The following is a 27,019-nucleotide window of genomic DNA, read 5'->3' as shown; positions in this document are numbered from 1 at the left end:
GAGATATTGGTTACAGGCCATATCGTGCAGCCCTAATACCATGTCTAAAAAGCTGTGATAAAGCCCTCAAAGATTAATCTAAGAGAGTAAGGATGAGATTAAAAGCTATAAAGAGTCAAATAATCTCAGAGTTCCTCGCCTAACCAAGACGACCGAACCCTGGTGATGCATCTAGAAGTCAGAAAAGATGCCTCGTCCTTCCCTGTCCACTTACACAACACACACTACAACAAACACTTTGTGTCCTTTAAAGCCGAATACTCAGCTAACCCAATCAAAACAAATGAATGAGACACAAACTGAGGAGCTTTTAATCCTCTTCGGAGACTGTGTGTGCAGCTTCAGACAGAAGGAGGGCAGACGGTAATGTGACTCACATGGTCTTCTTCCACTACTTTGTCTTTACCGTGTTTGTCCGTCTGCTAACGGACGGCCAGCGAAGCAGCGACAGAGGCATGTTGAGCGCTGAGATTAGTCGAATCACACACATAGTTTCCTGCTGAAGTCACATGTGTACACACACACACTCTTACAACATGAGGTGAGGCTCCAGCACACCTTGAGCAACGTGAGCTCTGAAGTGTCTCTAAAAGTAATTTCAAAAATGATCATAACTCAAAAAAACGGAGCCAAACCTTTGTGTAAAGGGAACATCTTATCTGAGGGCAAACTTGAGTTCAATAATAAGAATCAAAGGAGCAAATAAAGACTAAAACTGAGGCCAAAGCACAGAAAATGTTTCTTTTAAAGCTCACGGTTCGCCTGTGGGCAGGAGTGTGACACACTGCCATCTTGTCATACACCGCCTCGGGTTAGCTCCGTGCTGTTTGGCTGGAAAGACTCGAGCCTATTCTGACTTGATTTATGACCTCGGCAAACAGTTTCCTCATGAGTTTATCATCTCGATCGCTTCTTCACAGCATGATGTTCATTTTGTAAACTGTGTTCCCATTTAGAGTAAAACAGACGATAAAGTAGTGTGACTAACCTCCGATTGGCACGTTTTTCTCAGTGAGTTCATCCAGCTCAAAACACACCAGGCTCACGAAACTCCGATCAAACTGTCAAACCAGGGAGACGATCAAATATGAATCAAAATTCTGTTACTGCGTTGCCAATTTCTCTTCTCAAATGTTTCCATAAATACATTTTAGTCAAATGTTTAGCTGTAGTATGAGAAAGTATTTTTCTAAAACCAACTCACAGTAAGTCCAGCCTACCAGCTTCACACTCTAGTCGAAAAATGGTCTCTGAAGTTGGACGTTACCTTGAATTCGGCATCATGGACGTTGCAGTCTTGGATCCACTTCTGGATCCAAGACGGCAACGTCCATGATGCCGAATTCAAGGTTTCAAACAGCTCTCGGCAAACCAGAGGATGTGGTCATGGTAGGTTTTACACTACAACAAGCCAATGAGCTCGAAGATGTGCAGCTTTCCTGTGCAGCTCTGTTAGATTTGTACAGAAAGTCGCCTGTGGATTGCTTTACCCCAACATCTCTGCTCTCATGAAAGATCCATCTATAGCCCCTCTATTGCTGCACTGTTACAACACTAACTTCTGAGTTTATCGATAAACTTTCGGGCATGCTTGTGATCGAGGAAACGAACGCTCTATCATTTTAAAATCAGTCCAGAAGAGAGCGTGAACCGAGTGCTTTAAATGTTCAGAGTAAGCAAGAAAACATGCGAAGGCCCACGAGTAATCAATGCTGACGCTTCATAGATGCACCATCCGTCTTTAGGTTTAATGAAAACAGGACTGCAGGTGTAGCAGTTGGAGACTTTTAAATGTGAATTCCTGATCGATTCGGACCAGCCGCACCACAGTTCAAAGACGGTTGGTTTCAAAGACAGTCTGATCTCGGTGCGTTGGCAGGATATTTCAGCATCCACAGCAGTAAAAACAGGATATTACAAAGACGGCCGTGATTACAAGCCCACAAAGTCATCAGAGAGGCCTTAAAAAACTGTTTTATATGACTTTTATGATTTAACGGTCACTCAAGATTAGATGACACAGACACAGCCACCAAACCAACCACACACACACTTCATTGCCACATTGTCCATGTTGTGGTCGCAGCTGTCGGACAGACGCAATCTTGATGGATCTATTTAGAGTACGAAGAATCCGTAGAGAGCATACGACGGGAAGTATCCGCGCCCTTCTGGACGCATAGTTTTTAAGTAGTGTCACGGTCAAAGCAGCAGCTGTACGGTAAACGTGGGTGAGGCGGCTATTACGCAATATTACTACTGCGTGTGTTTACCTTCACCAGCTGTGCATTAGCTTAATAAAAGGAGATTAGGCCGCTGGATTACTGGCGATAGAGTGAGGGGTAATATCACCGTGGATTACCTCGATGGTTCAGGCACTGAAGGAAATCTCTCCAACGTAACGTCCATTAGACAAATTAAAGCAAATGCTCGCTGTAACATTACATAAAGTACAACGGACTAGTGAAGTATTAGACTGGGGCGATGCACGTATCATGACAAGGACTGGCAGCCCTATCCTAATTAACCTGTGACCTGCTAATCCAGCTGGCTGGCCTGACAGGAAGAGGACGGCGTTTCTTCTATTTCTATCTAATCCCCGTGTTCAAAACACAGGCCGAGCCTCATTTATTAAATAAAAACAATCATGATCACTGTAGGTGTGAGATTTTATCATCTCGCTACACTGAACGCTCTCTTACGCAATCTGCCACGATGATGCACTTCATATAAAAACTTGGGATCCTTATCGTTCCTGTATTTTTCCAGGTCTAAGAGCAAACAGTGGGCCTGATTTTCTCTCCATGCTCAACAGTGAGTATCATTACTCTGGAAGCATCGCTCGGCTTGTAATCTAGATTAAACTTCTGGGAAACTTTGGGACTTGATGTCACTGCAGCAGTCAGACTAAAGTTAATTTCCTGTCTTCCTTGAGCAACATTTCCCCGGCGGTTGTTTTTTCTCTTCGGTCCTTGTCAATATCCTGCCAAAGTTTTAGGTAAATTACCAACCAGTCTGACAGCTGAGACTGAAACTCTGCATTTTCACATGATCACACTAAATCTAAAACCAACAATAGTGTTAAATAGTGTAAAACTGCTGACACATTTCCCATGATATTAAAGATTAAGAAGTCTTTTTTGAAAACGTCTGTAGCTGTAAACAGAGACAAAATATCTAAAAGCTTTAATCTGTGAGATAATTGACATTAAATTAATTTGCTGCTTTTTTTTGTTGGATAAGATTTGCGTACCACCTCTGAAAATATTAGGCTCTCCATGTACGACCATTATTACAGGTGTTAAAATGCAGCAGTGTCAGTGTCGGGCAGTTCATGCAGGTTTATTACTAATAAGATTATTTATTGCTGACTGTTGTTGAATCCTGAATAGAAACCGAATGACGCCTATTCAAACTGCAGTTCCTCTTGTCGTCCACTTGAGGCTGGCTCCAGAAGTGAGTCAGTCTCCATAAGTCTCCATGTCCAAATGTCCAACTTCACAGCAGAAATAAACATGTTTATAGCCTGGTACAAAAAACTGTTTTGGTCTCTTGGTTTCCCCGTTCATGACAACTGTACTGAGGGTGAATTTATATACAACTCACCTGTTCAAATTATATTAAGGCTTAAAGTTATGCAGGATTAAGAGCGTGGACGCTTGTGACTAATCACGGATCGGAATTAAACGTCACTTCTTGTCCCTCTACCTGTCTATCTTTCCCAATAATTGCCACAAACAACACACATATTTTTGGTTACTCATCTTCTTATTGGAAAGAGTCTCGAGCTCGAGCATCAGCGCCACTATTTAGCAGACAGCATCAACAAATCTTCTCAGAGTCCAATCGGCAAATCAGGAGGAAGCGCCTTGATTTGATGTGATGGTAATAAGATTTACAGTCGGCGGGGTGGGGTGGATCTGAAGAATAAAACCTCCCAGTGCGACGAGACGGCAAGACACGGAGGCCTCGGCTGCTGGGAAGGTAGAGGCGACGTGTGTGTGTGGGTCTGTTTCAACTGATATGCGGTGGAAAAATCTGTGGTTGTCAGCACATGTAGGAAAACACACCCTCCCTGTTTTCTCTCGCCTCAGCAAAACAGAAAGCAAGACCTTGGAAGGGGGCTGCGAACGCCTGAAATGTTTCCACAAAAACGTTGGACGAGCGAGGCGGCTCCGACGCTGGGACCTCACATGACATTCGTTAGCCGAGTTCAGACTGTTTCCATCCAGAGCCGGGCTGCCAGTGATTACTTTGAGTGAGTTCTCTTCATCAGAGAGAGCCCATTTCTCTCCCCATTATGGGAGTTATTTAAAGAGAAGGGAAAGGAGATTGGAGAAGTGGTTCGAGCTCACTAAGCTCATTGTAAGAGGTCACGCAGTGTCATTACCGCAGCCAAGATGTCAACTTTCTGCTGGAGAAATAATCCACTGGAAAAGCGTTGACAACAAAGTTTGTGTAACCACAACACACTTCTGGAAAAGACGTGTCGCCTGAGAGTCTGCTAAATGTCAGTTTCCAACCTTTTCTGAGCAACAACAGCACCATTCACCTCCACCTCCACCTCCACCGTTTTCGGGGCGGTGGCCGACGTTTTTTCGATAAAGAGATGTGTGATCCAGTCAAGTTCTGCACTGTGACCTTCTACCAAATGTAGGTCCACATTTCCCTGAGCAGTTTTTAGATTCAGCACAGGCTGTCCCAGTTAGACGCCTCTCTCTCTCTCTCTCTCTCTCTCTCGCCGAGACTTTCCTCGAAGCTCAACTCCCCCCGTGGTCCCGCTGCAACTGTCATATAAACCACAATCTGTCACACAGCTGCACGTCACTTAATGTGGGCATCTTGAGAGAAGTGAGAGAAATGAGATGAGAGTGTGCAGCAGAAATAAAACACAGAGGAGGATGTGTTTAGACTGAGAGGAGGCGGCGAGGTTCATCAGTTGATGGAGGGACCAGGGTGCAAAATGAACTTTCTAGTCCATTTTATTTTATTTTACTGCCGTGGAAAGTGACACGAATGGATTGTGTAGATGTTTCAAACTCAAGTTCACTTGCTGGAAGTTGTAAAAATAAATAAATCTATGATGATTTGTCGTGTTCAAACAGTTTGACTTTTATATGAATGAAAAGTGTGAATCTGATCATCAAACTTAAAGAGTTACAGCTATTCGTTAATATATGCACGGCTCTCCAAAGCATCTTTAAACTGCTGAAGTTAAGTCCAGACTTAACCTTTTTGAAGAAAGTCCAAAACATGACACATATTCTATTTATAACAAAACTAATAAATCATAAGACAGGTTCATCGGTGCGTGACAAACAAGAAGTAAGAAATAAAAAAGATAAGGACGATTAAAAAACATATAAACAACATGTTTGGAAGAAGCCAGGTAATGCGTGTGTGCTTGATAAACGACACAACCAAATAAAATAATTTCCCCCTGGGATTATTAAAGTATTTAGATTCTAATGTCCACTTTTTAGTTATTAGGCATGTCGGAGCTTCATAATCGCATGCTGTAATCCAAATTATAATAGGTGACAGTGCTTTATTAATCAGAATCAGAATCAGAAATACTTTAATAATGCCAGGGGGAAATTATTTTTTATTAATGTCTCATGATAATCAACCAATGACTCTATGATTTACAGTCTAATACAGGGGAGTCTTCAACCAGGGGTCCGACCAATTTATGTCATAATAACTGACAATTTTACCAAAATAACAGATGATTGAGAAACTATTAATTAACTAACTGGATGAATCAGAAATATCTCTTGGTATTTAATAACCAATAACACACACAGGTTAATAATAACTCAGTGTATTATAAACAGGTTAATAAGATGAAATTAAAGTTAAATAAATAAATAAATCCTCTGTCACACCCTGAGGTTCATGTTAACTCATCAGGATAACTGTCCTACACCTTCACTGAAGCTGTCACAGTCTCACCTGTACTCCACGGTCTGGTTTAAGTCTCACCTGTACTCCATGGCCTGGTTTTAGTCTCACCTGTACTCCACGGTCTGGTTTAATAAGTCTGGTTTTATAAGTCTCACCTGTACTCCACGGTCTGGTTTAATAAGTCTCACCTGTACTCCACGGTCTGGTTTAAAAAGTCTCACCTGTACTCCACGGTCTGGTTTTATAAGTCTCACCTGTACTCCACGGTCTGGTTTAATAAGTCTCACCTGTACTCCACGGTCTGGTTTTATAAATCTCACCTGTACTCCACGGTCTGGTTTTAGTCTCACCTGTACTCGGTCTGGTTTTAGTCTCACCTGTACTCCACGGTCTGGTTTTATAAGTCTCACCTGTACTCCACGGTCTGGTTTTAGTCTCACCTGTACTCGGTCTGGTTTTAGTCTCACCTGTACACGGTCTGGTTTTAGTCTCACCTGTACTCGGTCTGGTTTTAGTCTCACCTGTACTCGGTCTTGTTTTAGTCTCACCTGTAGTCCTCGGTCTGGTTTAAGTCTCACCTGGTCTCCTCGGTCTGGTTTTAGTCTCACCTGTACTCGGTCTGGTTTTAGTCTCACCTGTACTCGGTCTGGTTTTAGTCTCACCTGGTCTCAGGTCTGGTTTTAGTCTCACCTGTACACGGTCTGGTTTAAGTCTCACCTGTACTCCATGGTCTGGTTTTAGTCTCACCTGTACTCGGTCTGGTTTTAGTCTCACCTGTACTCGGTCTGGTTTTAGTCTCACCTGGTCTCAGGTCTGGTTTTAGTCTCACCTGTACTCAGGTCTGGTTTTAGTCTCACCTGTACTCGGTCTGGTTTTAGTCTCACCTGTACTCGGTCTGGTTTTAGTCTCACCTGGTCTCAGGTCTGGTTTTAGTCTCACCTGTACTCGGTCTGGTTCTAGTCTCACCTGGTCTTCAGTCTGTCGCTAACGTTAGCTGGCTAATTAGCTCCGTGCTAAACATTCCTCCGTGTCCCGCTCCGAGCTTTGGCCGAGAGTCAGAGCTCCGCGCCCGGGGACCTACCTTCAGTCCTGGCGGGGAGCCGGTCCTCGGAGAGCGGCGCAGTCCAGCCGTTAGTCCCGGTTAAAGGTTAAATTCCAGTTAAACTTCCCGGTTGTTCTTCCTCCCAGTTGTCCGGTCTGTTAGTCGGCCAGCTCCGCTCCTGTTCTGCTCCCTCGGCCGGTGTAATCCACACGGCGGTGCTCGCTCCCGCGGACTCCTCACGCCTCCTCCTGCTCCTCCTGACAACTTTGGCAACTACCACCTCCCAGAAGCAAAGATCGTCTGTGGTGGAGACGATCACTCCAGGAGCCGGAGAACGTTACACGGCGTTACCATGGTGACCGCTCTGTGTCCCCATGTAGTTTCAAAACTCTTCGGAGTGAGAGCTCCTGTTTGGTTCACACAATCTTTGCTCGGACTCTCCAGCCCTCAGGTGTTCGCGCACACGGCGGGAATCAGCGCCACCTGCCGGCCTCAGACCGGGACTACAAATACAAAGTTCGTCCTTTAAGTAACACCAACCATTTTCACTCTGCTGGCATATTGTGACCTCTGCTACTAATGTATGAAGTTATTTGTAACTAGTATTAACAGAGAGGGAAAAGGAGGAGAGTCACATTTTACATCTGTCACAATCTGACTTCCCCTTTTACATCAGAAACACAATAAGTAACACAGCTGCTGTCTCCATGGGGATAAATAAAAATAAAGTAATACCTATCTTTCCCAAACAGATTTTGCTTTCCAGGTGTGGTCAGGTGCATTACGTCTAAAGTCAATGGCGCAGATATCACTGCTGAAGAAGAGAGAAATAAGCAATTTTAAAATCCCACTTATCTCCAGACACCACACCTACACCGCTCACTGTTCGTCCTACTCTTTACAAACCTCAGCTGTTCAGATTTCAAGTTTTGACTTGGATAAACAATTTAAATTAATTAAGGCTATTATAGAGCTGACACCCAATGGTTACTCACTTATATGGCTGAATATCTCATTTCAACAACAGGAAAGGTTTTCCATCAGACCAGAGGGGTCATGTGTAGTTCATGGGCCACAAACAGCCAACAGTTTGATTTCAAGTGAGCCAGGCCAGTGAAACTATTACACATGTAGTCACCACCTGCAAGTTGTTGCCTTCCTTTCAGTGTTCATTTACAAAACAGATGAAGATACAGAACATCCTGAGTCAACAATGTCTGTTTTTCCACGTACAGTCGCATTGTGAGTGCTGTGGATCTACAAAACGCCTAGTCATACGTATTTTGACTTCTCTGCAACTGGACCGGGCCGGACTGGACTCTTTTGGCAGGTTGGACACAACTGCTAGATTTGGTCCCATTCAGCCACGACAGACTTACTGAGGTCAAACGCTGGCTCACAGTTTATCCCGGTCGTGTTGAATAGGGTTGATGTCAGGCCTCTGGGGAAACTTTTGGTTTTGTTCACAGTGGCATTGAAACCAGAAAGGTTCTTCCCCAAAACTGTTTCCAGGTTGGAAGCAGCACAATAAATCAAACACACACAAAAGAGAGAGAGAGATGCCAGGTGTTTTCTCATAATTATTTAATCACACATACATTTACATCATGCAATCAATCCAAAACTGTGATCTCATGAACTTCCCATCTCCGTCCGTATCAGAGCCCTGCTATTTGTGCCCCAGTTCTCCAGGAATGATCCAGTACCTTGTCCACTGATGGATCCTCAAAACTGCCCTTTAAAAATTGACCAACTATTACACAGTAATAAAAAAAGTGGCTACACTTTGTTTTTAATTTAGAATTAATGCAAAATTCAAATTTAGGTAAACACCACAAATATTCTTTGTTGTTTTTATTTACGATTTTTTTTCTTTTTTCCCCATTTCATATCCAGTTTTGGTGGAAGGTCAAAGAATAAACATTTTGAGGTCCATGCTGCAAAAGTCTTGACTAATCTAAAAGATGAACACAGAGGGAATAAACCATCTCGATAGACACCAAACACTGTCCTGTCATAGATACGGGGGAGCTACTCCTGCAGCTTGTAGAAAGTAATTAATACTACATCGATTATTTTTGCTGTCAACAAACATTTACAGGGCTTTGGAAACTTCTTCAAAAACAGCCACACATGGAGTGTTTTTATGAGCGCAGGTACTGTGAAGAAGTGCCATCACACCCAACTCTTACAAGATAGCAGGTTTTAGCATGACATTTTAACGAAAAAAGCCAAAGTCCCCCTTTTCCCAGCTAGATTTGTTCCACTCTCAGCCCAAAAAATGTATTTTGCAGTCGAACAATTCGTATTTCTAAATACTGCACTGGTTAGTAAAGTCTGACCATCTCATCATGTACATAGAGTTTACTGTCCAGTACAGCAGTAGAAAAACTCTGTTGTGTTCCAGCTCGTCAGAAAGAAGCCGTGAATGAGGAAACACATCGAGAACCGAGTGTCAGCAGAACAGAATCTAACGGGGAAAGAGGGAGCAGGACTTTGACTCCACGTGGCAGGTTTACTGCTGCGAGCACACCCTGATCACACCCGCCCGTCGACTGATATACAGTGTATTTTACAATATATTGCACTTGCACAAGATGTTAGTGTTCTCACGCTTGGAGGTTACAATCACGACAAGCTCTTTTTTTTTTTTTTTTTTTTTTTTTGCCAAATGCACCGGGGCTTCATCACAGGCTGAAAACAAAAAAACAACAAAAAAAAAGCCGTGGGGGAATTTAAATGAAAAATCATGAAATGACACTAAAAAAAAACAACAAAGACAACAAAACACAAAATAAATCCTACACCCCTGACTAGATTTAGTTAAATAAAACACTTCCTCCAGATGATAAACAGAAGATTGTTGTGCAATTTTTAGACCCTGCTCTCCTGATTGGCTGATCAGCAGCAAGGATCTGACCGACTCGACACCCCCACGCCCGCCGCTTTTTTCAGATAACGCGTCTATAACATGATCTATGGAACAATTAAAGAAATACAGTACATAAAAACCCAGCAAAACACATCACTTTCTGCAAATGTACAACCGATAAAAAGGGGGGGCGGGTACAGTCCTACATCTATAAAGAAACAACCAAATGGGTGAAAGAGGGGAGAAGAAAAACAAATCAAAGCGAGGCACCCTTGAAAAGAAATCTCGAGTCGACAGGTTCGGGTTCACAACTACAAAAAAAAAACAAAAAAAACGGGAGATGAGTGAGTGACAGCGACCCGGCTAGGACAGGACAAGCATTGTGGTGTGTGTGTGTGTGTGTGTGTGTGTGTGTTATCTCGGTCTACACGGCTGCAGTCTATGTGCTCCAATGTGCACAGAGATATAAATAGCGTCCGTTAACGCGGAGAGAAGTAAAAACAGTACATTTAGCTACTTTAGCATAGGCTAAAAAAAGGTGGAAGTTTGTCGTGTTGACCGGATCATTCTCTCCCGTCCTACATTCTTTACATCCTTCTCACGAAGTCACCAATAACGAGTATAGGTTTTATTTTAACTTAATGATAAAAACAATTGGCCTCCACAGGTATTTAGTTAAATACATCTACAGTACACTGTCGCACGTCTTGGCTTTTTTTTTTTTTTTTTTTTTTTTAACTTTTTAATCCTTCTTTTTTTTTTTGCCGTGTCCCCTTTTTTCCCCCGTACAGCTCGCTCCGTCTGTTTCTCTTTCGACCTCCGGGGAAGCATGTGCAGCAGTGCCAATTTTACATCTGTACAAGACCGGACAGAACAGTAGTGCTCGACGCCATCTAGTCAATTCAAAACCGTTTACAGTTTGTTTTGTTGTTTTTTTTGTCGTTTTTTTTCTTTAAAGAAGCATGTAAAATCTATCCAGAGAAAAGTGTGGTTAACAACCGATAATAGTCATGATGAAATGTACAGAGGTTAGCCTATAAGATCAAGCTATTTCTCCTGGTAGGGTCTCCTTTTTTTATTTATTTTTTTTATGTTTAGTTTCAGGTCGTGTTTTTTTTTTCTTCTTCAGATCTTGCTACCCTTTACATTCAGCGTGGCACAGTGCAGAACTACTCGCACGACGACGGATGACGACAGACTGTGCAAAAACAAAAAGAAAAACCGAAGCGACACGTTTTGAGGTGCTCGCGGTTTTTCGCTTGCCGAGACTGCGCTCAAGACTGCGTTTGGTTCGGTGGGTAAGAATATTACCTTGCCTTTTGTAAATTACATTAATTTCTTTTTTATTATATCCAGTAAGAGAAAAAGAGATAAGTCATGATTGGGTTGGGGGGGGAGTGAGGGGAACTGGGTGGAGGTGTTGGAGGGGAGGTTGGAGCTGTACAGGCCAGGAATATTTATATATATATATTTATAATTCAGAAACTCCTTCGTGGCTCCAGAGCAGCGACGAGGAGCCTGTTCGCTGTAATGGAATGACAGGTTGTCGGGGTGGGCGGGGGGTGATATTGGCTTCTTCAGTGGTGTCGTCCTTCTGTCCCGCTGTTCTTCAGCTGCAGAGAAACAGGAAGAAAGAAAACGATCAGTGTCATACAAGTGCTACCATCAAACATGCAGCTGACGAGTTAGACTGAAGATGTGTCAAGTCCTGAGGTCGCTGTGTGACAAAAACAAACATTAAAACCTGGTTACAGTAATACTTGTATGACTCAGTGTGCTAGTGTTCTTTTGTTTTGACTGTATTTGTGTACGGGTCTGTCCTCATTATATTGTTGTCTATTCTTTTAACCTTACAGTGTTTGCTTATTCTAATTCTGCGAAGCAGTTTGTTAACTTCATGTTTGAAGACAAATAAAGGTATTTGTTTGTCATGTGTTTGTGTTTGGTTCTTTCACTCTGTAGTCATCAGATCCAGTAAACGGCAAAAAACATGCCAGTCATGTACACAGAGATTTACATATTTAAAGATTTTATGGCATTTTGCCTTAAACGGATGGTTTACCGTGGTGCATCCAGAATCAAAGTTGGAAACTTAATGAAGAGAATATTAATTATTAATGCATCTACATGCAGCATCTTGGTTCTTTACCATCACCGGAACATTTTCGTTTTAGTTCCTTTAGATCTCCTAAATGAGACATTGTCTCTTTATCTCTGTGGAAAAAAGAAAAACTCGTGTTCCACTAACTTCTTTTCTGGCTTGCTGCTGCTTCCTCCCCTGATGGACACCGTCTGGCTGTTCTGGTAGAAGCCTCCTCCACTGCGGTTGATGTTGGGGTGTGTGGGAGATGCCACGGGCTGCTGGCCGGGCCGGATCGGCTTAGCTGGGGAAGAGACAGGGGGAGGAGAGAGTGAGGACGGGCCGTTTCAGGTGTACAGATGAATATATGTACAAGTCTTTTGTGTACTTCACTTCTCTTTGTGTCTCTTTCTCTGGAGTTTTTTGGACATTAAAACTGTGCACTCTTGGCAGAAGGTGTGTATTTGTTACTAACCGATCTGGGCCGAATGTCCCCTCCTGGCCATGTTCTTGGCCCTGACGGCCTCCTTGATGCGGTCCACCTCCTGCTGGTAGCGTTTGCGGTCGCGGGCAGCGTTCTCCTTGGCCTCCTTCAGAGCAGACTCAAGGGCCTTGACCCGCTCAGCCGTAGCACGAAGGCGCTTTTCCAGTTTTGGAAGCTCACAGCGCAGGTCTGCATTATCACGCACCAGCTGTGGGACAGTTCACATCGTTTTACATCGTTTCTGTCATTCACAGCTGACGTCAGTGAGGAAGCGTGCGCGGAAACCGTCGCTGGGTGTGCACATTAACATCTTACCTGTTTGTGAACCTTGGTGAGCTGCTCAAGATTGTTCTCAAGAAAGGAAATTTTCTGTTTCTGAGCTGCACTCCCACCTGTGTCGTCTGAGTCCATCTCAGCGCTCTGCACAAAGACAACAAACATTCAAACTTAGAGATTACACCGAGGGACACTTCAGTCATCCTGACATTGTAGCTGGGGAACTGCCATGTTTGTTTCATAGCAAACAAAGAACATCTTAATCATAGCGGGTCACCTTTTTCACTCTGGTAGCCAAGTCCTGGACAAAGAGCTTCCTCAAGTTGTGCAGAGTCTGCAGCTCCTTGGCCTTAAATGACAAAAAGAAGAAGATGAGGATAAACTTGATTGAGATGATTGACAGGCTGAAAGAATTGAAGATATTATTTCAGATCAAAGAAACTAACTGCAACAGCAAATGTGAGCTGATGTCCCAACATTTTAAAAACCTTAATGCTACATAATAATGTTTACTGTAAATTCTCTCTAGCTGAATGGAAACAAAATGAAAATGACTGGTTCGACTTGTTTCTCCCTCTTGTCATTTACAAGAAGTCAACTCAACAATAAAGTAAAGGAATGGAGCCCAGCGACCACAGTGAGTGCTTTTAATATCAGATTATTCCGATGAACTCACCACTGTCTCCTCCAGACCCTTCAGGTCCTGCCTGGCCTGCTCCCTTCTGTCCTGCATCACCCTGAAAAGCAACAACAACAGTTCAAATCCTGCATACACATAAATGGATGCATGTATATTGCATCTGGTATCAAACTGAACTATACTGAGTCAACAGAGTGTGTGTGTGTGTGTGAGAAACGTACGTGAGCTCATGCAGCTTGCGGCTCTTCTCCTGGTCGGTGGATTTGAGTTTCTCGTGCTCCACTCTGAGCCTCTCCTGCTCCAGCATGATCTTCTGGTTCAGACTGGAAGAGACAACACGGCGTCACATTTAGAGAAACTTAATGACTGAATCTGTGAATATGTAAACAGTGAGTATTCTTTCATCATTGTTACAAGATGAAAAAATGAACTTCTATCTAGCTATGGCTGTTCACTACATCACACTACAGAGCGATGATGTCAGAAGTTGAAGTCTTACTCCTGCAGCTCGGTGATGAGTTTCTCCTTGTTGTCCAGCTCGTCTCTCAGGCTGCTGATCTGCTTCTGATGAGCTTCACGGTGAGAGTGAATCTGCTTCTCTACCGCTTCCTGATCACACACAAACACACAACATATGTTTATTTCACAAAAAACAAACAGTAAAAGACCAACAGGCACTGAGTTGATGTGTTAGTTAATGGTTACCTTGACTTCATTGGCAGTCTGGATCTCATTCTCTTTCTCCATAGCATGGACTTTCTCTGTAATGGACAGAAACAGAGGCATAAACACAGTGACCTCAGTCTGAACTCCAAGAACACTTATTGATCTGGGTTATAAATTCAACCAGATTCTTGTTTCACATTAAGAAACTAAAATACACTGAAAGAAACAACTAAATTCAGATTTTCACAGACGTATCCTTCTACACCTTTCACCATAGCACAGATGTTTTTGCTCATCCATATTATAAACACACAGATGAATACTGCAGCATCAGCAACAACTGGAGGTGAAAAGCTAAAAGAAAAAACCTCCTGCTCTTAATTAATTTGGAGCCGGTTCCAATTAAAAAGTTTTGAAACCGACCCGACCAAGTTTTTCAAGTTGGATAATGTTGAGATTAAAAAGTTCCTGACTTTTTTAGCGTCAGTTCCTGTTAGGAGGGATTTTACCTCCAGTAGAAATCTTTTGGAGGACTTTAAGTGAGTATGTGTTACTACTACATCTCTTGAATAGTGACGTACCCTGAGCGCTGATCTTAACAAGTTCCTCGTTGAGAGAGTCAACGTTCTCCTCCAGCTGCCTCTTCTTCTGCTCCACGTTCTGCAGGTACTCAGTCAGCGACTTGATTTTAGCTTCATGCTGGAGACAGAAGAAATAACACAGATGTTTATACAGACAATCTTTATGAGGATTCACGAATTTAATTAATTATTTTGTATACACACACACTGCAGAGTGTAGGTTTCCAGTGGTTAGTTCCTGCATACCTGGGAGATGCGCAGCTGACAGGCAGCCAGCTCCTTCTCGTTCTCGTCCATCTTCTTGTTGCTCTCTGACTGGGTGCCTTCCAGCTGCTTGCAGCGTTTCACCATGGTCTTCACTTCTGACTTCATCTTACTGATGTAGAGACGGGCCACCGTGAACTCCTCATCGATCATGCCGCTGCCGCCCTCGTGTTGCTGGAAGAGCAGGAGAGGAAAGTTGAAGAGATAGAACAGATTCTATCTTATCGTCCTGTAGACAGTGTTGTAAAAGACTCAGGTCTCAGTACCTTGATGTCATTGCTGCCTACGGCGATGCCAATCTCAGCCAGGTCTTTGAGCAGTGAAGACATCATCTCTGTCACCCTCTTCTTCTGGTGGTTGGACATCTCCTTCAGCTTCTGGAGCTCAGAGTCCAGAGACGACAGGATGGACTGCAGAACGAGAGAGAGCATTCATCATTCATTCTCTGTTTCAATGTGTCTGTCTATTGTTTTAAAATAAATGAAACATGTTGAATAGTGTTCCGTCTCCAGCTCACCGATTTCTGGTTAAGCTCCTCGCTGATGGCCTCAAACTCCTTGGTTTTATCCTCCACCTCCTGGCTCTTCTGGTCGTAGTTCACGGCCAGCTCCTCCAAAGCCTGCAGCACCTCCTTCACTTCGTCCTTGGAGGCCTCGTTCTCCGCCTGCAGGCGGTTCAGCTCTGCCTGGAGGTTCTCGTGATCGCGGCGGGAGGAAGCTAGAAGCTGCAAGCGGAGGGGGGAGAGAAGTGTAATCACGCAACCTGTTTTAAAATGCATCAGGGCTGCACCTGCACCTTCCCTCCACCTGTTGGACCACCAGCACTCACCTCATCCTGGTCCAGCATCTGCTGCTTCAGCTTCTCAGCCAGCTGGCTCTGTTGGTTGATTTCCTCGTCCTGTGAGAGACACAGCAATGTCAGCATTCAAACAAAACATGAATGAATGAATCTGAATTTGTTGAGGAGAAATGAGCATAATTCTATTTAATAGTGATCGCTCAACCCTCGCTAAGTAAAAGACGGACGAACATTGAAAAGCTTCATGTTTCATAGATGTAGAACAAAATGCTGTGGCTGAAAGAAAGAGACAAAGAACCCTCTGAGCAGTGACTGCTGATAAAGAATCACCAGTCATCGGAAACTGAAGGCTAAGCATCAAAATCTGTGCAGATTTAAATAGGCACAGCTTCCTGTTTCACTGTGCACAATAACGCCTTTATCAAGCTGAAACTAACAGGTGCGTTGTTTTTTTTTTTAGATAAGTATTCTGAAAACTGCAAAACAGAAATAGAAGGTTAGCACGACGGGAACTGAATCACAGAATATCAGCTAAACACACACGTCATGATCTCAGGTCAGTTACACTTTTCTGGAGTGGACAAACAAACTGAAGGTTAATTTGGGGAAAAATCGTTACAACAGTAATTCTCTCCTGTGATGCAACATCGACTACACAGACATTTTAATCATTTAATTCTTCTTTTGTGGACAAAACTGTTTCAAATCTAAATAATTAAACTGTTTATGTGTGTTCAAATATTTTATAAGGAAAGAAGAAAACATTAATATTAACAGGTCATGCTGCCTTGCCTCTCTCTCAATGTTATGATGAACTTCATTATAAAGTATTCTTGTTTCAAGGTGTAAGCACTGTATAAAACTGTATATTTAAGTCCAAGTCTACAAACCAGCATTCATAGCTCTGTCACAAACCTCCTGTCCTCTCCCTCACCTTATCATCCAGCTGTTTGTAAAGCTTGGCCAGCTCAGCCTCACACTTGTCCTTCTCCACGTCGGTGAGGCGAACGCCCGGCACGTTGGGCGTGGAGGCCGGCTTGTCGTTGATTATGTTGTCCAGGGCCTGAACCTCGGCGTTGGCCTTCTCCTTGTCAAACTGTTCCTCCACTGGAACGCTCTCGCCTGAGGTGGAAACACACGTTACGTTTACGTTAATGCATTTCAACTATGGAAAAGAAGTGTACCAATGTTTCACAATCTAAACTTCAGCGGAAAATTTCTACCTCAAACACCAAAATATAAAAAGTTGTAAAGCTCGGAGACGGTCTCCGTCCTCACCATTCCTCCAGCGGTTGAGCTCGTTCTCCAGCCAGGTGACGGTGTTCCTCAGGGTCTTATTCTTCTCCTTCTCCCTCTCATACTTCTGCTTCCACTGCTCTGCTGTGAGCTCGATGTTCACGGTGACAGTGTTCTTGATGGTCTTTGCTCTACGTGGAGAAAATAAGTTTATTCTGCTGAAGAGGCAGTAATGAGGACATTTTATTCACCTTTATTCCTTCAAAAATCTCTTGACTAACTGTGACAATGATTGTGAATACATGTGGCTTTTGATTACACAGTTCTCAATTCAAACTGAAGAAATAACAGAGGTATGTCTTCTTTTCATTCAGCTGGCCTACCGACCTTTGCCCAAACATGAGGGTGGATTTGGTTTCGCACTCATTGTAGGAGGAAGGCGAGCAGCAGATGACAATGGTGGTTCGACAGTTACCACCCAGCGAGTCCTGCAGGATACGGGTCATCTTGCTGTCTCGGTAGGGGATGTAGGCCTAGTATACACAGAAGATACGTACAGGAGAATGTCATGAGCAGAGCACAAATCAACGGACCCTGGAGGGAAAACTTTTGAGTCCTCAGTTTTCTCTATTCATCACTAAAGAGTTTAACAAAATGAGTGACTAAGCATATTTTGCCCGAGTGGTAGAAAACCTCTCACAAAGCAAATTACAGCTCCTCTGAAAAACAGACAATCCCTGCTGAAAAAAAGAATACATTTATACAAAATACAAAATAAATTTAATCATCTCTCAGCTAAACTGATCACAAATAAAAGATACATCAGATCTGAGTGGCAGACCACCTTGATTAGGAGTTATTTGACAATATTACTGCACTTGACAGACCCCAGACTTAGTAAAAAAAAAACAAAGTGTTGTGTTCTCTAAGCTTGGATAATACTCCTAAACATGCTGCTGCTGTCCTGAAACCCAAGACGACGTCTGTGGTTTCACCAGCACCGAGCCAACAGGATGCGATGGCTTCGGTTACAGCTCTCATGAGTTTAGCAAAGTTAGATGGAGGTTGATTTTAACTTGATAAATTAACGGTATTGATACGAAAACAAGCCGAGCTGCAGCGGTCTGCTGTATTTCTTCAGACACCACTATGCTCGGCCTGGGAGTGAGACATCTCTGTACAATAGCTCATTTGTTTTGGACCATCAAATATATCAGCAGCTGTCCGCCTCAGGTTGTTTACGGAGCGAAGGGGGAGCCTTAGAACAAAACATTCGTTGATTAAAGGGAAAAGTGTGAAATCGCTGTGAAGCGGCAAAACAAAACATTGCTTGGAGGAGAGTTTTTATCTGCTCGAGTTATTTCTGTGGCACAGAAGGACCTGTGGACGGCTGAAAATGGCACTTTCGCAGTGAGATATTTGGAAAAGATGCTGGTCCTCCAGATGCACACCTCGCTCTGGGCTGCTCAGCTGCTGAACAGAAGACTTCCCTTCTGTCTGATACATTAACAGTAATGTTTGTCATTTCAAAAACGCCATAAAAACAGTCGGGGAAAGTCATCACCTCAGGTTATAATAACAGACCTAACGTTTGTTGTGCTGAATAAGCTGAACGATAACAGCAAAAACACATTTAGGCTCATTATGCTCTGATGTAAGGCTTCAAGAGGAACTGACGAGGCGGTTAACGGAATCAAAGTAACTTCAGGAAACACATTCACCGAATTCTCCGAATGACTCATTAAAAACAGAACAGCACCACAAAATATCCAACAAACGGATCAAGAGATTCAAACAGATTCAAAGAAACAACACTAAAGTCTCCACGACTGAAGAGGGTTGAGTCGGAGTTACTGACCGTTCCTTCAGCCAGAGCAGAGATGACGTTTCCCAGGGACGACAGAGACTTGTTGATGTTCTTGGCTTCATCCAGCACGGCTCCCTCTGCTCCCGTTTTACTGACCTGAAAATCAAAGACAATCAACTCAACGAGGTGTCGTGCAGTTCAACGTTCAAGACAAAGAGGAAACTGAATCTGAACCCAACTCGGGCAGATGATACAGGACAAATGACATTTTATGGATCAAACAACTACTCGATTCATCGAGAAAGTGACCCGCAGGTTAATGGATTATGATGGATGGTTTAACTTTGCTTTGATGCTCTGTACCTTTTCACTACCAGCCAGATCAACCAGGTAAAGTTTGCCGCTGAGCTTCTGCTCCGTCTGAGTGTTCTCCTGTTTGACGTTTATCAGGAAAATACTGTGACTCCTGGAGCTGTGCTCGTTCATGTCTACAAGGAGAAAGGACACCCGTGAGGTCAGTGCAAAAGCTCCAGACGTCTGTGCTGCAGATGGTTGGAAAACAACAGGGCAGCATCTTACTTGTAACTGCTACGTGTCTGTTTGATTTGCCTTCATCGATCGTGTCCATGACCTCGTCTGGGCTGCAGACAAACCTCTCAGTGCAGCCCTTTAAAGCAGAAGCAGAACTTGAGGTGAGACTATTTATCTTTACAAACAGGTTTTACCAGATACTCGACACGTGACGGGAGGTGAGCTCTCACCTTGACGTAGGGTACTCTGTTTTTGTCTTCGTGGACTGACAGGTTGGTCTTTGACACTGAAGACGAGAGGAAGAGGGTGTCATTAAAATTGACATGGCCTACTGTGTTTATACCACATTAATATAGACAGGAAGTGAAACTCTGTTTATATCCTTTCCCGTTATATCTATTCCCACTTCTAGTCTGGAAGATCTCTGGTTATTACATTTCAAATGGTCTTTGACTGGAATGACTGATAATAAATTCAAAAATCTTTCCCAACAATGAGCCAGAAAGCTTCTTCCACTCAGACGGTTTATAGGACTTGAAACAGATCAGCTACATGTACTGTGAAACAAATAAAGTACTGGATAATATGAGAACTTTAAAGGATAAAATAAGATACAACAAAAAGATATTTTCATTTTCAAGTTTCTAAAGTTCATTATGACACCAGCCTGGAGCGGCCTGCTTCAAACACTATTAATGTATAAAAGTCTGTATGCTTACAGCTAACATCCCTTACATCTCTTTCTGTAACGTCAGATACAGTATAACTTTAAGAGACGATGAGTCCAGTGTTCACTTACCATCCAAAAGGTCCCGGATCTTGTCTAAGTAAATTTCAAAATATGAAACCTGTGAACAGAGAAAGAACTTTATTATTGGACAACCCAGCTGAGAGAAACAAACCAGATGTATCAAAGTGTTTTGAGCCTAGTTTATAATATTCTTTGGACATTTTTAGGTATTTTCTCAACAGCAAAAATACTTCATTAAACAGAATCTAGTCCAATCATTCTCAACACAGTAAGTGTTTAACACCATGTGCTGTTACTTAAAAGCAGAGATGAACAATAACGGTGGCAAGTCAGCCAGGAAACATGATACAGAAAGCGACACGTTACACGTCAGCATTCTCCATCACTTGTTTTCTGTCCTGAGAAAAATGCTGAGTAATAGAAAACTGCTAAACAGGAAGTAGGTGTCTTTGTGTTAGCACCCACAGTTTGTGTTTGTCAGCCATAAATATTAAACTGTCTGAAGCTGGAGTTTGACTTTGGGGGTTAAATATGTCCTTCATGTCTCTTTGAAGGGGCGGTGCCTGTCTAACAACTGCAGAACTGTTTCTCAACTGGTGGTTGGACACTTTTTCCGAGACTCACTTTGATATGAAACTCCAGGTTTTCGTCCATGGAATAGATGTAGTTGAAGATATCTTGCACTATCCTGGGGATGATGCCCATTGCATCTGTGTCATGGAGGTTCCCCTGCAAACAGAGAGACAATTAACTGACTGGAATGAAGTGAATTGAAGATTTCTGTTCAAAAATAAGATGCACTTCATTAGAAAATAAACATCGGCACGTGGCCGTCTTCCTTACCTCCATGGTGTGTGTTTTGCCAGATGATGTCTGCCCGTATGCAAAAATCGTTCCATTGTATCCCTCCAGAACATCTACAGGACACAACACAGAACTTGTTGATGCAAGAATTCAAATGGTTTCAATACTTAAGCCTCCAAATTCAAGTTATGTCATGACACTTTCCGTATAGTGCAGATCTAAACTGTGCTGTGATCAACAGTTCCATCATGAGCAAGCATTTGGCAACAGTGGCGAGGAAAAGCTTCCTAAGTGACAGACTGAACTAAAGGCAGGTCTGGAGTGTAAACAAACTGATAAGACTGACAAAAGTCACCTCACCTTTTACAATCTTCTGGGCGCAGGCGTTGTACACTTGTTCCTGTGTTGTATTTGACCCGAACACTCTGTCGAACATGTACGGTTTGCCCTGAAGAAGAAGAAGAAGAACAACAACAACATTAACAAAACACTAACACAGTAACTTTGTTTCACCAAACCACCGACGTCAATGTCAGTTCAACACCTCACATCTGAAAGGTGTTTCCGTTGGCCGACAGTAACATCAGTAACGGACAGTGACCCAACAAAAACAGATCCACTTACATAACTTCAGTAAAAGAATAGTCATATGCACACAGTCCATACTGACCCTTCACACGTTTCATCCCTGTTTGTACCTAGATTTTCAAAAATGTGAGTTTCACTAATCAGCAAGTATTTATTCAGACACGTTTGTGTTTATTTGATAGAGACGATGGAGCGATGACATGCAACAAAGATCCGGTGCCAAACTCAAATGATGCAGCTCCTCGTCCCGTTTAAACTCCGACGATCTCCGCTCAGCATTTATAACGAACTAAACAAGACGGTGAGCTTCGAAACAATCGATAGCTGGATTCAAGAAGGCGACCACGAGGTAATAAAACTGATGCTACGGGCAATTCTGACTTTGGACTGAGACGGTGCGCCGCTTTTAGAGGTTTGAAGTCCCAGTTGACTCTCCGGCCCGATGATGGGTGGGGTTCTAGCTGTGATGCATTGAGAGTTTATGGCGCTTTGCATGCGATACCCCAGGTTGCAAAACATACATGCCTTAGTGGCAGACGATCAGTTATCGTCAGTGCAGGAAAAGGGTGAGAATGTTGCCAAGCGGCTGTTGTCACCTTGGGGGACACGCTGCTGATTAGCACATCCTTGTTCAGGGCATGTGTAAACACACTCACAACTCACGGTGCAACCACAAATACGTCGCCGTCTGGCATTAAAAGCTACAGCATCCTAACCAGTGCTACATTTATTCAAAGTCCGGCTCATAACCTTCCTGTCCTCAGACCTAAACACAGACCAGCAGCAATTAAAAGACGCTGATAACTCACTCCAAGCTAGCCACATCCTGGCAATTAACCCTGCCCAGAACATGAGCGCCGGGGCTGCTATCGGGCCTGCCAGACGCTGTGGGCAAACAATAACAGCCCCAGTTTAAAGTCCTCATTGTTTCTGCTGCTGCTGCTGGCCTCGTTACCTACACTTACACTCTAATGGGATTACTTACTGAAAATGTAATTACAGTGAAAAGCAGTACAGTATTAATAAGTGCACTGTCATGTTCCTGCTTCCTGACGGCTTTGTTATGAGACGGTAACACGCAGTTCGAGGTTATTCTGCAGCGTCTGTGTGATTTTTGTTGCATGATGCATGAAATCTAACTGTGTTGCTAGGCAGAATAAGTCAGTTTTATCAATGTGGGTAGTGTTGGTAACGTTGCTTCCTGGTACAAAGCTGACAGTGGGGAAAAAAAAAAAACAGGTGCAATTTGCCTCAGTTATTCACTTCTTCATCTCTCTTTTCTTTCCTTTTCTCTCTCTCTCTCTCTCTCACGCACCACAACGCTACACTATCTAAAAGTAGCTCCGTCGTGCTCTTGCGGGACATCCCAGCCTGCTGTATGCAAATAGGAGACGTGACGGCAAAGCACCGAGGAGGAATGACCCGATCTTTAATGTGCAAAACTGACAGGGAGAAGTAAAGGATGCATGAATAATTCACCTGCTCGCTCGCTCACACTACGATGGCATACCAAGCCCGGTTACGACACCCGTACCTCCTCGTCTGGAAACTTCTTCTCCCTCCCTTTCCAGGCAAAAAGATTGGCAGGACTTTAAAGTGAAGCACAGCTGAGTAAGGATGCACTGCAGGAATATGCTCCGGAAGACAGAAAAATCTCCAGTGACTGAATGTCTGAGAGTATCAAGGTTTGAAGCGGTGAAGCGACGTCTTTCAACAGCACGTGATGTGGTCACCTTCACCACTGGCCGAGCGTGAATACAGCGTCCACGCCCTAGATTGTTTCAAAACGGATAAAAATACAAGCCAAGTGGGTGAGAGTCACCCTGGATGAGAGCATCTGTAAAACAAAAGTACCATCACCGTAATAATTACTCTCCCCACCCGGAGAGATTGCCCAGCGCCCGGACAACTGCCTGCTCTGATTGGTCGAACAGCTGGTTACCAGGAGAGAAAACACAGGGAGGGGGGATTACCCAGGAGGCCTGTACCGCTGCTTATGGGCACTGTAAGTGTTCTCAAAGCAGATGCTACAACTACTACAACTACTAGGCCTTCAACACATGCGTCCTGGTATTTTGGCACCATGACTGGCACTAGGAAAAGGGCTGGGTCACGCCATGCCTGAGGGACACAGACAAGTACGCTTGTGATTAGTAAAAAAAAAAAAGGCCTGAAGTCAGCGTGAGCAAAACCATTCAAGAAGCCAGCACGGCCACAACAGTCTTCTTTTTCTGCGTGACAGAAAATGAATGGTCCTGTTGTCGTCTAAGTTCACCGCGTAAATGAGTAGTTTAACCCCAGAGAGGACGTGATACACATCCACTTCATGAATGGCTCAAGATGAGTATCTATTGCCTCGTAAACTCCTTTAAAGTGTAGCCGAGCGCTGGCACCAAAGTCCACAAAGAGACTGACACTTAACTTAATGTTTAACCACCTTTTTTTTTATATATACACACGCCATGCCACTGGCTTTGAAACGTTTCGCTTGTACGAACTTGAGCAAATTCAGCCTGGCTTTTTCTGCCACTGTCATACTCCCTAATTACTACAGTCACAAAGCATGAAAGGGTTTTTTCCTTTCAGCGCGGAGGCACGCGATGGCATGAACGCAGGTGCTGCAAACAACTGACAAGCCTACTGTACAGGCGTATGATGACAAAGCATCAGGAGAGAGCACATCATTTACAGACTGACTGACTGACCTCGGGGCAAATACTCTGTTGTTTTAGCAAAGTGGAGGTAACATGGCACTGCATCAGTGAAGGCATTTCCTCCTTTTGTGCCCATTATCCTTATCTTAGAAGAGGTGGAGGCGAGGGGGACTCAATCAACTTTAATTTGACCGCAAAGTGCACTTAAGAAAACAGATCAACTATGAATTTAATTGTTTTGTTATACAGGTTAACGTTCTTTTATTTATAGAAAGTGTGACAGACTTTTAGACTTTTATCTGTACCACATGTTCGTACTGAGTTGTGTTTGGAGATCTGATCTCTCTGAGGTGCTGTTGTTGAGTTCATGGCTTTTATTGTACTTTTTTAATTTAGCATTTTTAGACTACTCTGTCTTGTAATATTATCTGTCTGTCTTGTCTTATAATAATAACAATAATACATTTTATTTCATAGGTGCCTTTCTGTCCCCTAAGGACACCTTACAATAAATGAGAGTAGACAGCAACAAACAAACAAAAAACATAAAAGTATATCACATTACAAGAATACAACATTAAAAACAGGTTAATGCAATTGAATCAGATGGAAAAGGATATTTTAAAACAGGTGGGACTCTCTTGAAAAGGAGATTTTTTAATCTGAAGGGGACCTTTCCTGGTTAAATAAAGTTTTAATAAAACAATAATAATAATAATAATATTAATAATAAAGTGTCCAGTCACTCAAGGCCAACAGAAAACATTAACACTGACATTACAGCAGCCTGTGTGTCCTTTAATGTTAACATATGTTAATTATATGTCACATGTAGAGTATTTTAAACAAATAGGTTATTTATTTCTGCAGCCAGTTTATGTTTTAATTAAGTATTTAATTTAAAAAACTAGCCGGTTAGCCAAGGCCGGCTAATCTGTCAGCTACCAGCTGGCCTGTAGCCCTGCTAGCCAAATCAAAGCTGGCTTACGCTTTGTGCTGACGCAAACTGTTTAACAATCACCAGCTTTATCTGCACAACACGCTTCACAATCAACACATAATGATAATAAAGTGGTGAATAACAGGCTAACTAACTGATGGTTTATGTTTTTTAGGTTTGTTTTCAGCGGCTTTGTTGAATGACAGCTCGCTTTAGCCATGACAGGGCGAAGCAGAGGCGGCGGTTTAACGGTTATTTAACGGTTTGAATTCAAAATTCAAACAGTCTCAACGGCTGACTGCGAACTGAAGGGCGGTTAAATAACCGTTTTTATTGTGGACTGGTTGCGTGTTATATAGTTATAGAAAGTTGCCCCCTTTTTTTGAGAAGCAACGCAACCTCCCCGTGAGCAGGTCAACCCGTTGCTAACGTTGCTGCTAACCGCCGTTAGCTCCCAAAGACAATCAAAAAAAAATGGCGTTAGGAGGAGGAGGACTGTTTGTTAGAAACCAGCACCGACATTAAATATACAACTCACCCCGATGACAACCGTCTCGTCCCCTTGAAACTTGGGAATGTATCTGTCTCCTCTGGTCACCTCGGAGCTGTTCAGGGGCCTGAAACGGCACATCACTTTGATGGTGCACTCCGCCGGGTCGGCCATCTTCCACACGGGCTTTAGCGAATGGAAATTCACCGACACAGAAATTCAAAAGTGTCCGTCCGTGTCCTCCTGTCGGGGGGGAGGATAAAAACAAAGCGAGGCCGCCGAGCCCCTTCTTTGTCTCCCGAGCTCAGGTTCTAGGCGAATTAGTGCGATTATCTGTCGGGCATTCAACAACAATAAAATGTTTTTTTTTTTCCTCCTCTCAATCACTTCCCCTCCTCCTGTTAGGAAGCCATGATACCGGCGGATCAGCGGCTGGCCACCTCACCCCTCCTCACCCTGCTCACCCTGCTCACTCCTCCCCGCTGCTGCTGCTGTGGATGTGGTTCACCATGACGTCACCCCCGGCGCTCCCCTCCTCACTGTGTTATTGTAAAATAACATAACATCTATAACATATAAAATATAAATATCAAGATTCCTTCATGTCAATAACAAATGTAGCTTTTGTAAAAACCGAACCTGAAAATGTAACTTATTTATTTTATAGTTAGAAGAAGAAAGTAGAAGACATACTTTATTAATCCCTCAATGGGGAAATTCTTTTTTCACTCTATTTTATTTTATTTTATTTTTACATGCATTTTAACCCAGACACACACACACACACACACATGCAGTACAAGGGCACAGACACTGTGTGTAATGCTGCTGCTGCACTATAATTTCCCAGCTTGGGATAAATAAAGTATATCTATCTATCTATCTATCTATCTATCTATGCGAATGTGGAGAGAGATGGTGGAGTGATGGGCTCAAGGGCACCTCGGCAGTGCCCAGGGGGTGAACTGGCACCTCTCCAGCTACCAGTCCACCTTCCATATTTTTGGTCCATGTGGGACTTGAACCGGTCCCTATGGACTAAGCTACTGCCTCACCCCAGTTACCCATTTTTGGAAAGAATTTGAGAACTATATACTGTGTAAAACAAAACATAAAATCAGCATTGAAGGAATAAAACCAACATTATTACTTATTTTGAATATATATCTATATATATCTATTTTAGACATTTCACATCCATAAATGTAAATTTCAAGATTTATCACCATCATTTAAGCTATTTTTGATTAAAGTTGATTATTATTTTAAGTCTCTTAAGTTAATGAATTAATGAATATTCATGCAGATATTTCCAACCAGTAACCTGTCACAACAGTTATAACTAGAACTTTATTTATAAGTAAGATTACAAAGTCTGTCACATCTAAGTTTTATTTCTGCTTTTCTGTTTTTGATCCTTATTATACTATCATGTAACTGGTGCTGGTGCTATGTTACTATTGTACAATGTGAACTAGTATGACTGAATTCTTTAATTTAAAATAAAGTGTGGGGGAAAAAAGTGTTGTTGTAAATGAAATATTCAATAATCAGTTGGACATCAACACAAATATACACACATCAGCCTTTAAAGGTAACGGTGAATAT

General features: G+C 42.9%; 2 protein-coding genes across 8 annotated transcripts in view; both read right to left on the bottom strand.

Annotated features, from left to right (window-relative positions):
- Positions 1-7,293, bottom strand: part of LOC104932573 (rho GTPase-activating protein 12) — a 49,252-nt gene extending 41,959 nt beyond the window's left edge. For 3 of the 7 annotated variants that reach the window (XM_010747836.3, XM_010747838.3, XM_019264902.2), the window contains exon 1: positions 6,989-7,291. The gene's annotated coding sequence lies outside the window, so the exon portion shown is untranslated. Of the gene's footprint in view, positions 1-6,988 lie in introns of all 7 variants that reach the window. The other 4 variants (XM_010747835.3, XM_019264901.2, XM_010747839.3 and 1 more) reach the window with 3 other exon arrangements.
- Positions 7,294-8,516: 1,223 nt separating this feature from the next.
- LOC104932574 (kinesin-1 heavy chain) lies at positions 8,517-25,904 on the bottom strand. The gene is made up of 26 exons (XM_019264898.2): positions 25,460-25,904; positions 21,100-21,187; positions 20,779-20,852; positions 20,560-20,664; positions 19,984-20,032; positions 19,415-19,470; positions 19,233-19,320; positions 19,017-19,141; positions 18,705-18,809; positions 17,234-17,379; positions 16,889-17,037; positions 16,545-16,732; positions 15,641-15,709; positions 15,330-15,536; positions 15,079-15,222; positions 14,795-14,986; positions 14,549-14,666; positions 14,007-14,062; positions 13,801-13,910; positions 13,523-13,624; positions 13,338-13,398; positions 12,939-13,010; positions 12,701-12,805; positions 12,377-12,593; positions 12,070-12,205; positions 8,517-11,434 (listed from the first exon to the last, which is right to left on the bottom strand). Exons 1-26 carry the CDS (start codon positions 25,583-25,585, stop codon positions 11,431-11,433), a joined length of 2,892 nt encoding a protein of 963 aa, XP_019120443.1. The 5' UTR covers positions 25,586-25,904; the 3' UTR covers positions 8,517-11,430.
- Between the last annotated feature and the right edge of the window lie 1,115 nt (positions 25,905-27,019).

This window comes from Larimichthys crocea, chromosome II (genome assembly GCF_000972845.2).
Source record: "Larimichthys crocea isolate SSNF chromosome II, L_crocea_2.0, whole genome shotgun sequence".
NCBI classification, from domain to species: domain Eukaryota; kingdom Metazoa; phylum Chordata; class Actinopteri; family Sciaenidae; genus Larimichthys; species Larimichthys crocea.
Note: the sequence above shows the minus strand (reverse complement) of the source record. Positions and strands in the feature narration are given on the sequence as shown.